The 12,367-nt window shown below is 40.7% G+C and overlaps 1 protein-coding gene across 7 annotated transcripts in view; it reads right to left on the minus strand.

Moving 5' to 3' along the window:
• The window catches only part of diaph2 (diaphanous-related formin 2), a 372,410-nt gene extending 365,345 nt beyond the window's left edge, over positions 1-7,065 (minus strand). For 5 of the 7 annotated variants that reach the window (XM_076739474.1, XM_076739476.1, XM_076739472.1 and 2 more), the window contains exons 1-2: positions 7,000-7,065; positions 5,959-6,335 (exon numbers count right to left, since the gene is read on the minus strand). In XM_076739474.1, coding sequence (XP_076595589.1) covers positions 5,959-6,042 — 84 coding nt within the window. In that variant the 5' untranslated portion in view covers positions 6,043-6,335; positions 7,000-7,065. The remainder of the gene's footprint in view (positions 1-5,958; positions 6,336-6,999) is intronic. The other 2 variants (XM_076739478.1, XM_076739475.1) reach the window with 1 other exon arrangement.
• Between the last annotated feature and the right edge of the window lie 5,302 nt (positions 7,066-12,367).

Below are 12,367 nucleotides of genomic sequence, written 5' to 3' on the forward strand. Positions count from 1 at the left end.
TGTTAAACATTGAAGTAAAATTAAAAATAAAAAAAAACATAATACAGAAAATTGTATAAAAAGTTCCTAAAAATAGGAAAGCTCATCTCTGATTCAATATTCACAGGAAACAATCTGCTCAAATTTCATCCAAATCTTATTGCTTTCACTATTTAGGTTAATTGTACATTCATCGTTTGTTCTGTGCAGTTATTGTTATGCACTGGATATAATCTGCAATATGCATAAAATATGTCACTTAGTCAGGGGTCATGAGTTCACTCAAGGACAGAAAAGGAAAAAGGAGGGAAACCACTGCTGTAAACAGTTTCTGGGCTGGCTAACACTTGCACAAACACCAGCTAAACACTGCGTCATCCTGCAGGCCACTCACAGCCCAGTAGAAAGTCACTAGCATAGCCACAGCAGAGCTACATAACAACACTTAGCTTCTGTACATGTACTGATCATCATTTGAATGATGCTTTTACATGCACGCATTCCCCGACCTCCCAGTGCCAACTGTTTGGTATTAAACACAAATCTGCGTCAACATCCCACTGCCATCCCCATTTTTTCTTCTAGAACATGTTATATTCAACATCCGCACTGTCCAGCTGGTTTGGCCGGTCTGTCCACTCTCATTACCCAGAATGCCTATATGAGCAGGGAGGCACATGGACGTGACCTCTGTGCCTTGCCTTACGACTGTAAAATGTGCTGCCATGATTTCATATTATAAATCCTGGTGATGCAGCAGACTTTATACAAGCCAGAGTAGATAAAAATCTGCTCCACTCTCTCACCGTACTTTCACTTTTCATTGTATTCTAAGGTCACCAATATGGCATATATTGACACACTACATGTATTTCTTTTATACTGTTCATCTTCCCATACGAGCAGTATATTTATGAATATATGAGTTATCATAACAAAAAAGTAAGTGTCCCACTTTTTTATGACATACTGTCCTTGTTTGCAGACATTTATTGTTTGATAGCACATGATCAGTTCCAAGGTCTTTGATATCCAACATGTAAAACAAGTTGTTGATTTTGACAAGCATGTTCATTTAGACCTGCTGACCAACTACTCCAACTCCACCTATTTATAGTACATGAGTAGAATCGTGCTGGAGAAGCTTTGGGCTGAAGGGAGTAAACACTCATCTCAGCCTCTGACCAGTTTCCCTCTCACACACTGACAAATGACCTTTGAGATACTGATCACACTTATTCTGTTAGCTATACATAATAGAAAGCAAGAGCAGACGGCCAGAGCCAGTAAGAAGTAAACATGAATCAGGCCTTTGACTGACTCATCACATTGCGGGATCAAATTACCAACCAAACACACTGCAGCTGATGAAGATTGGTACTTCTGCTCCTTGGCTATGAATTACAAGTCTCATCATGACACATTTATTACTTTAAACAGAGCAGTGTTGATTGCTGAAAAGCAATCACACTTTTACAAACTTGCTGAAGTGCAGCTAAAGTCTGATAAATATAATGTGTACTTCAGCATGAACATCTCCTCCAACGAACATCCTCTTTGAAGTAACTGATGTATCACAAATCTCTGCTCAGTGAATCACTCATTCTTTAATGTTACCGCTACTTTACCACAACTGATTCTCTTAAATAACATCATAGCTGTTTAACAATATCATTGCTCCTCACATCATATAAGTCTGTGGCCCAGTGGGTTTGCGGTGTGTAAGTAATCAGAGTACGTCACATGTGCGCGTCATAAGATACTTATGTGTTGAGCTAAATGTGAAAGTCCTCAGGAACTCGCTTTACTAAAGAAATGAAAACATGCCACACAGAGGAGCCACAGAATGCAGGTCTTAAAAAAGCCTGTACCAACAGTCAGTCACACAGTTATGCAGATGTATTGATGTGACTTTTCCCACATGCTGTTCTGTGTGAAGTCATCCTTTACTCTGGTATGTAGAGGTTTGATTTTTCTCCCTTTTCTCTCAAAGTGGCTCCTCTGAATTCCTTTAAAAGGACCTCATTCCTCAATCTGCTTGCCTTTTTTTGGCCATCATGTTTTCACAACATCAAGAAAAGCACATAATCACAAAGCGTAGCAACACAAAACAGAAAAGTTCTGAAACTCCATCTCTGAACACTGTGGTATTATTCTAATGTCCTTGGCTGGGTTGGGTAGCTACAGTCTAGGCCCAAAGCCCAGATGGCGTTGCTGTGACGTAATCCTGTCCAGTGACTTGTTAAGTAAACATACAGCTTTCGGTGTTTCTCCTCTGAAGACTGATTTGACTTTGCTGATTAGCCATGCAAATCATACTTTGGTTTTTGGCAGCACTGAGTGTGAAAAGGCAGCAGTAACGCCTACTGTCATAAGGCTCATTATAGATAGACTACGTCATCGTGTCCGGACCACATGAACACAAGCTGCACTACACATCATGAATGTAATCCTATAGTCCCATATATGGTGAAAACTGTAAGTAGCCAAAAACACGTAAATTCTAAACTGCCCATCTCTGGGAAAGACCAACATTGTGGTCAATATGAGATGACATAATCATCTGACAGATCCCTGCAAAGAATCTTGCGACAGGGATTCCATTTTTGTTTCCACTTTCCCTGCATATATCTTCATGTTTGTGCATTTCATATTTTTCACATGTCTGCAAAACTTGGAGCTAAAGCGTATATTTGGGAAGCTAAAAAGTGGGGAGAAACAAAAGAGGACACGTCATGACTCCACCCTGGGATGAAAAATGACTTCCTCTCCCAAACTCTGTTGAGATGGGTTGAGATTTTCTTGCAACAGCCACAGTTTAGACTTCCTTTGCATCTGACTGCTCGAGGCTGCTTCAAGGATTGAGCAACAGGGAACGGCCCAGGCCCTGAGACCACTTCAACGAACAAGACCCACAGATCTTACTGAGAGCTCTCACTGGTGATTTGAGCGCTTACGTCATCCAGACACCCTTGCAAACAATATTATACTCGGGAGGCAGGATATTCAAGAGTTGCAGGCTGTTGTTAGGATTTCTCAAGACAACACCCTGTGTTAGCTCTGGGAGAGCATGTCATTTCAGTCTACTCTGGGATTTCCTGTCTGGCACTTATTATGGTCACACTTTCCTTTAGTTTTAATTTTGTTGAAACACAACCAGTGATTTCTAGTTTGAGTTTGTTTCCTGAACTGAAAGCCAGCAGTGCTACTCTTTTCCCCCTCATGTCTCAGGCCCTGTTTACACCTGGCATTAGCATGCGTCTCAGGTGATCCTTACAGGTTTGAATGCACCCAAGATGCACTGAGGATACAATGAAATCCGATGGCTCAGACCACATTCGGAGGTGGTCTGGGCCACCTTCTTTTGGCAGTGTATACACAAATGTGTCCTGGAGCACAGCGAAGGACGACCGACTCAACTGACATCCTCTGCCTGAGCGCACACAAACATGTTGTCTGATTTCCATTTGGTTCACTATAATGCAAATTATATGCTTGGGCTCTCTTACCTGCCAAGAAAAGTAGCAGATATCTGTGAAAACTCTGCCTGTTCTAACTTATTTCAACAGTGAACTAGTAACCACAATATCCCCAGACTCCCTTTAAGGTTGGGGCCGTAATGTTTACAAAAACAGCAGTTTTTGCTGAACTTGTCACTATATCCTGAAATTAGTATATGAGTCAGTAAATCTGTGAGGTTCCTTGTGCCTGCGCCAGAATGAAAACCTCACTTAGCACAGTCTTTTTTAAAGGTGCAATAAGCAGTTCTGGAGAAAGACAGTTGATTGTCAAGTTTCATCAAGGTCATCAAATAGCAACACTTTGGGTCCTGGTGGCCAACCCAAAGGGTCAGTATTTCATGACATGGGAACTGCATCCAAAGCGTTGGTACTGGACGACCTGGGAATGAAACTCAACAATCAATAGTCTTTCTCCAGAACAGCTTATTGTACCTTTGAAAAAAACTGTGCTGAGTGAGGAGAACCACTTAACGCTTGCTTAATCATTCATGTCTTCTTGTAAGTTTGGCACTAGATGCATACATTAAGTTTTTCTTTTATTATAAAAATAATACTGTGCCAGTTTGTCCCAGCATCGCTGTTCCAGCCTGAGCACCCTTTTTCTAGTGTGTTGGCCCCCTGCCGTCGGTTGTGTATTTGGTCTTTGCAAACAGAAATGGTGTACATGAACATAGAGCGGGAAAGGGAGATCTAATCGCAAGTGGGCACTCGAGAAGCTGGTTGAGATGCACTGTGACGTCGAGTGTAGACTGGCGTACTGAGAGCTGTGCCCTTATTGCTAGATCACCCAAGACACATTAATGCCAGGTGTTTACATGGTCTCAGTTTTAGGACAGCTGCATAACCAGAGGAACAAGAAGCACCACCTAAGTAAACAACTGAGGTGTCAATAAAGTCATTTCCCTTGAGCCATTCCGATGAGGCTCACTGGTCACTTTCAATAACAACAGAAACAGTTAGCCTAGACTGTGCCTTTTTTTAGCCTTGTCTGGTTGCTGTAGCTGTAACTAAACTTTTGAATAATCCCATCAATTAGCAGACAATCACAGTTCAGTGAAAGGCATAATATAAAGCAACGCTGCTCCAAGCCTGGCTGTTGAGAGGTGACGTAAGCCAGAAAGTTCAACAGCAGCCAAGCTTTCCATGCTCACAATTGTGGAAAAGCACAAACGATTATCAACAGCAGCCAAGCTTTTTTGTCCTTGGTCACGGAAAATTACATTCAACCACTGGTTTCTACGGCTGCCGACAGCGTGTACACAGTGACATGCGCTTAACACACTCAGTGATATAGTTTAGATTTACAGCTTTGCATTCCATCTCAAGTCAGTGAACAATGCAAGACTTTATACAACAGTTGCCCAATAAGGCACGTGATTGTAAGTTTTGGACGCTCTTTTAAGTTTAGACACTGTTTACACACTTAGAGCAAAATGTTTTGCCTGCACAAGAAAGTTTCAGCACAGCTTGAGTTGTCAGAGATGAATAATCGAGACCTCATACTGAGTCCAAGACAACACCTCCACCACTACCACCATATCCCCAAATCTTGTGATCTCATTTCCAGGCAATGAACGGCATGCAGGAATAGCTTAATGACACCAGAGCTCCAATGATGCAGACTCCGGTTTGCCCATTTTCTAAATAAACACACTCCTCACTCTACATAAACTATTCTAGTACAATGAGCCAATAGAGAGGTTACGAATGAAACAAACGCTGATGTTGTTTTCAGTTGTAATCTATTACACACTGTCCTTTTTTCTCTGCTGATAACACAGTTCAGGATAAGTTTTATCAATCACACGCACAGTTCATGAAAGTGACCGCACACACACGTCACACTGGGCAATGACTCATCCTGCAACTGAACGTATGTTTTAAAACATAAACTAAAGTCCAACTGTCACGACAAGAATGCTCTTTGAAGAACTTCCAGGAGATGTATTGACTGGGAAAAAAAAAAAAAAAAATCATATGATGCACTGAGTGCTTTCAAAAGTAAAGCACTCAGGGAAACAGTATCTCTTTTGCTCAGCTCTAACAGCTATTAGGCCCTCTGTATTGGGCTGCATTAAATACTAATAACAACACATCAATAACTGTTTGAGCCCCATCCTGCACTAAACAGAAATGTGCTGTATTGACAACATGCTGTTTACTAACTGTACTGCGTCCACCTGGCTTGGTTTGATTTGACTTCATGAGGATTATACTGACGGACTAATAACTGTAAAACTATTAGAAAGGTTAAGCTTCCAGTGCAATCGGCTTATTAGAGCAGTTTTACGTGGAGTAAAAAGGCGGAGTGGTGAAACTTTCTGCAACTGTGGGGCAGCGCAACTGTCTCAGCCATACTTAAAGAGTGAAATTAACTCTTGCTTGTGGGATTACAGGATGCGACAGTTCACTGCACACTACTTCCATGCAACCATACTGAGACACTCTGAATACCTACCAGCTTTTTGTTTTTACCCTCATCCTCGTTGGACTTCTTTTTGGAGGCTTTACTCGGGTCCTCCCCACCGCTGGCTTGATCCATGTTGGCTTTCAGTTAGTTCCCCTCCACAAAAAAAAACTCAATATAACCTCCTCAAAAGTTGGCAAACTCCGCCAGCAGGCTTTTAAAAACTCTTGTGCAGCAAACCATCCAGGTTATGTGTTTTCAAAATCCATTCCGTTCAAAGGTAAAGAATACATTCAAGTTGGCCGCTTCCAAAGTAGAATCCAACAGTCGAGGAGGCTACTTGGAGAGAGAGGTGTGGTAGGGTTTGGTATCCGTCCTGATGTCTCCTCAGCTCAGCTGGAAGTCACTTCACTGCTGGGAAATGCTTTCTGAAAGTAGATCAATATGTAAACAACACTGAATTAGTCGATCACAATGTCTCGGGCGCTAAGTTGTAGAAATGTTTGGTTTAACACGTGTTTCCCAGAGCAGTCATATTAGTATGCGGAGTGCGGACGCATTCAGTGAAGCCAGTATGTCGTGAACGGTTAAACAGATGTAAACAGACATGTTCGAGGCAGCTGTGGACAGCTCGGTAAAAGTAAAAACAATGTGTTTTTACGATTATAGACAAAGCCCCGTGTTTGGAAACAGGCTCAATTGTTAAGACAAAGCAAACTTACAACCGTGTAACTTAGCAATAACATAGTAACGTTAGTAACCGACGGAAAAAGATTAATGGCAGCTAGGATGCTCTGACAGTTTCAAACGTGCACTGACATGGCCGTTATTGACCGGACAATACAGCCATTAATCAGAATTAATAAACAGTAGGAATAGTGGGAAATCACCGTTGTTCTCTCTGCTTGGAATACTTTGCACTGCTGTACACTTAGCTAAGCTAGCATAAATGGACGGCTGTTACCTACCAGACATTGTTTATTTCAACAGACACAATCATACACAAGTACAAACAACACGGTGCTATAAATTACAGCTTGAACAATAAATAACATGTCAAATAAAACTCAGAAAATCCCATCCAGAGCTTACCTTTGCAACCAAACCTGAATGCCAGGCCCACGGTAATTCCGCCCACCAAGGTTCCGATTGGCGTGTGAGATACGGAAGGAGTGGGGATTCCTGTTGTCATTGGTTGAATTCGCTGTCAATCATGGGGTCGGCGTGGCGTCGAAGGGGAGGAGACTGCTGTGACGGAGAGGTCAGCGTGATTTAACAGTGTGCGGATAGGACTCAGTCCGTTGTAAGAATAGATCTGTGAGTGAATAATGAAGGGCTGGCAGCGGATAGGAAGCAGGGCGGGAATCAGCGGCTCAGACTACACCCTGGGTGTGTGCGCGGACGACTATTACTCACGTCGTGATGACACGAATCGCCTTACACAGTCACATTGTGGGGACTCGCCTTCTTTATGGGGATACAACGCAAGTCCCCATAACGTAAAGCATGACATTTTAAGGCAACTGTTTGAGTTAAGTTTAGGTTCAGATAAATGTTTGGGTAAGGTTTAAGGTTAGGCAAGGTGTGGTCATGGTTATAGTTAGGGTAAGACTCCAGGAAATGAATTTAAGTCTATGTAGTGTCCGCAAAATCATCCTTATTCTTCTTTATTGTATATATTTTTATGTTTATGTGTATGTTTAACCTGCTGCTGCAACAAAAGAATTTCCCAAATTGGGATCGATAAAGTACAACTCTAAATCTAAGTCAAAAGTGATGCAAAGACTCTGTGTGTGTGTGTGTGTGTGTGTGTGTGTGTGTGTGTGTTATCATCACAGAACCTCTCTGTGTCTATGTGTGATAATAGCTAGTGTTATTGTTAGACCTATATGTAACCACTAGTTACATAATAGACTGCATCATATACGCCTACTGTTCTGCTTGTGTTCACATAAAGGCTGCAGAATGTTTTTTATGCTGATGCAAGCAGGAAACTCGAGCTGTAAAAAAGGTAGAATCAACTGCCAAATATGTGGTGCTCAAGTGACATAATCAACCACATAATATAATCAATAACAATATTATCTGCAAATGTTTATTTCAGATGATTGTACACTAATGAAAACATACTTGTGAATATTAATTTGCATTTCTGCTCATAGATCCTCCAAAATCCTGCGCACTGGATCTTTAAAGGAATAGTTCAGCATTTGGGAAACACTTGTACGCTCATTTAAAATGGGAAGAAAATGGTTCTAGAAGGTTGCTGGACCCATTTCTTTAGGAACCAGTCACTTAAATCACAAAACACTGTTTCTAGCCATCATTTGGTCTACTAAGACTAACTACTACGAGCACACACTAAATGGCAGCAAAGGGACATTTGAATAAAGCCCATTCATTTTCTATTGTAGGCTGATCTGACTTTAGCATGATCCTACATCATTGTGATTGAATATATTTGGGCTTTGAAACATTGATCTTGATGGTATTTTTAAATATTTTGTGTTAATTAATAACTGTGTTACATCATATCCCTGCTAAAAGGAATATTTTTTTCTGTTGTAATATGTTAACACTGAGCAGAAGTGAATAGAATCTCACACTGGGGATGAATGACCACAGTTTGCAAGGGCAGTCTGCTCAAGCCGGTCTTTTGATAAATGAGTCTGACTGACTCTTTGAGGTCAGTGATTTTCAAGTCTGGATCATATTCACAGGGCTCCTGTTCTCAGAAACTAGGAGTCATCTGGTGCAAATATTTCAAGTTCTTTATGGAGCCCCTTGAACATGAAGTGGCTCATCTCAAGAGGGGTGTCCATCTAATAAATGTATATCATACCTCTGAGTACAGGTGTTTCGTTTGTTTTGATCCTTGCCATCACTGTAGACCAGATACAGTGTTCAAGATTTAGAGCTGTGTGTGTGCTGCTGCTTCTCATTGCACAAAAAAATGTAAGCCACATATATCTGTGCCAAAATTCATTGCTAATCGCTATTGAAATATTTAACTCAAAATCAAAAACATCAATCTCATGGTGGTGCTGGAAGAAACTCAGGTGCTCACTAAAGTCTCTCTGATTTATTTTCTGTGGTCCTGAAATGTCTGTATAAAATCTAATAGCAATCCAGTGAATAGTTGTTGAGATATTTCAGCCTGGACCAAAGTGACCAACCGACATTGCCATCCATAGAGTCATGGCTAAAAAAAGATGATGAAGAGGACCCTGTTTGCACGTGCATATAAACAAATGACAGCCTCTTGGCATGTAGAGTTATTCTGTACCATGTTAGACCTGTCAGCCCGGGGCTTCTGTGGTGTGGCGGTAAATCAACTCAGCATGAAACCAAGGGAAGCAGCATGACAGCAACCTCCTCGCACAGCAGCTGTGGCAAGTTGTGGTGAGGGATGTAGGATGAGGGAGGATCAGCTCCACCTGAAACAAGAAGTACAAACAAAAAGAAAATGGCAGCACACTGAATCACAAGAGCAGAGAAAACCGTCATTATGTGCAAAACATATGTGCCGAAAGGTAATTAGCAAAACACATTCTACCGCATTGCAACTCATGTAAATGAACATCCACAAGCACCTACAACCTAACAGGTCACCCACACGCCTGCAGCTATGATACAAAATGGGAAATGACAGTAGACCAAGAAAATTACCAGATAAATATTGTTGTTCTTGTTTGACTGAATCCAAAACAGATGTCAATATAATGTAAATCTGTGAACTTTAGAAATTGTTTTGTTATGCTAATCAGAGATAATTACTCATTATTTGTAGTTTCTGGTGGTAACAGCACATGTGGTTTAATTCTACAGAATTCACAGAATTCTGGAGGCAGTAAAACATTGTCATATTGATAAAAAAAAGTCAAGCAGTAATTGACCTTTTTCAGTCATTCTGTGAGCAACCGGATCTGATTTCATACTGCACACGGCGTGAGTGTGTGGACAGCAGGGCACAGTGAAACTGAAAGGAGCTGGTTTCCTCTCTGAGAAGTTGGAGGTGTGCAGCCTGTCACCTGCGGCTTTTCATCTAGCAGCACTCTGCATTTCAAACTTATCCTCTGTAGATCCTCTGTAGCTGAAACAGTAGGAAATGTTTGGTTTGTATTAGCAGTATTTGAATACAGCGTTTCTTCTGGGAATGACACCACAGACGCCCGGTTTGTAATACTGCAAATATATAAATATTGCAGAACTTTCGTCAGTGGGGCATTGGCTCAATCACAATTGTGTTACCTCATTTGGCAATACATAATGACTTAGCAGACATTTATTTAATTGAAAATCTTAGAGATGATTACTTTTAACAATAAATTACATAAACTGCTTTGTTGGAAAATTTGTTGTTTAACTGGATCATGAACTGATGAGAACTGATGACTCACCTTCATTCACTCTTGACTATAAGTTACTATGCAGTATGTTACCTCTGCAAATTTAATTGTGAATGACAAAGCAGATGTTACTGGATGTAAGTACATACCACAAGTTCTGTAAGTTATTTAAAACAGCAATTGTGCTTTGAAATGAGAGAAAATATTCAAACTATCAAAGCAATAACCTATAAAGACCGAGTGTGAATTATGAGGGTAAATAAGACTTTTAATAGCATACCTAGAGTTATTGTTGTTCTGATTCTACCTTATCACTTTAAAAGTCAATAAATATCCTATTCCAGTAAACACTCCTCCGAAAACATGCAACCCATTTTTCAGTTTCAGATATTACGTTTGAGTCCAGCTGCTCGAAAGCAGCTCCAAACATTTAATTAGGTCATTCAGCTTTCCATCTGTCCACGTTGGACTTATGGCATCAACTGTTGGGTTGGGCCTGTTGGATCCTGAGCAAGAAACTGTAGCAAAGCACTGCATTTGGGAAGATACCATGAGACAACAGAGGAAAAACCTATTGCAGTACATTTCAGAATGACACTACATACACTGGGATCAACATCCATTGACAAGCTCTGTAATTAAATGAACGCAGCTGCTGTGGATGTGGGACGTGATTTTTCTCAAAAGCCATTTTGCCATTCAGAGATGACTGACCGTGGCCCTGAAAAAGTAGATACTCCCTGATAGAAATAAGGCCTGGGCGTATATTCTTTTGAAAGTGTTTTGTTGGATGCTTTTCTGTGTCAGCAGTGTCTCACCACTGCCTTCGACTTTGCTGAGACACCACGAATCTGAAGCTATCACGATGTTCCTTTAAAAGCTGTTGGTTGAGGATGGCTGGGTTCACAACTTACTCTGTTTGGATAAAATGTGCACTCTGGTACTACTGGAAAAAAATATAAATGTTGCTGTGGATGTTTGAGTCCAGCAATTATTTACATTTTTTCCATGTTTACCAATCCTCTCCTATTTAGCTCTTGAGCCGAAAGGTCCTTACTAGACCTCTCGGCATGCTTTGCACTTATGCAGAGCCATTCCTCTCTTATTACAGCAGTGCAAGACTTAGAGAGATATGAGGCTGTCGTAGGTAGCAACGGCAAAGAGCACTGTGTTTAGACCTGAGAGATGAAAGAGAAATGACTTATAAATTATTCATTATCCCCCCTACTGTACTACAAGGCAGCACCACACTCTTTTCTAGTCTGGCAGAGCTCCCTAGCAACTTAGAGCAAAGTCTACGTAGGCTCTTTACCAGTGCGAAACCTGACTTAGACATATTGCTTACCTAGAATATGCACTATGGCATGTTTTGCTTATTTTGCATATCTCTATTTGGTTTGTCCAGTCTTTGTATATGAGTCAAAGGACTGAAGTCATATTGGATAAATATTGGTATCAATAATTATAATATGGTGGCCATTCAACTATATAACTCCTCCCCTTTCTGCTGAAGTAGAACTCTTACCTTGATCAACATAATTTTTATTACATTGTGCATTTTTTTTTACCTTTACTCTTAAATTTATTATTATTTTATTTAGCATTTGCACATTTGCATTACTCTTGGCACAGACAAATTTGCATTTGCACATTCTTACTATTTTTATCATTATTAGCATTATGGGTATGCTTGCTTTTATCCCTCTTTCTAACTGTGTGTTGAGCAACTTGTACTACAACAAAGCAATTTCCCTGCAGGGATCAATAAAGTTTTTCTGAATCTGAATTAATTCAATCAAACAGTTATTCTCTTATATGAAAGAAAATTGTGGAAGGAGGTGAATAATGCAAGCGGTTATTATCATAGGTATCATTATCAAGGTCGGTGGTTCAATCCGTGGCTCCCGCAGTCTACATGACGAACGAAATGGGGAAGACACTGAACCTCAAATTGCTCCCAGTGCTGTGCCATTGGTGTGGGAGTGTGCATGACTGGTTAGCGCTCCTAATATCTTTGCATGGTAGTGAAGCACTTTGAGTAGTCGATAACACGAGAAAAGTGCTATGTATATGCAGTCCATTTTGCAAATGCAACTCTTTTTTTTTCTTGT

The sequence above is a fragment of the Chaetodon auriga genome, chromosome 9 (assembly GCF_051107435.1).
Source record: "Chaetodon auriga isolate fChaAug3 chromosome 9, fChaAug3.hap1, whole genome shotgun sequence".
NCBI classification, from domain to species: Eukaryota; Metazoa; Chordata; class Actinopteri; order Chaetodontiformes; family Chaetodontidae; genus Chaetodon; species Chaetodon auriga.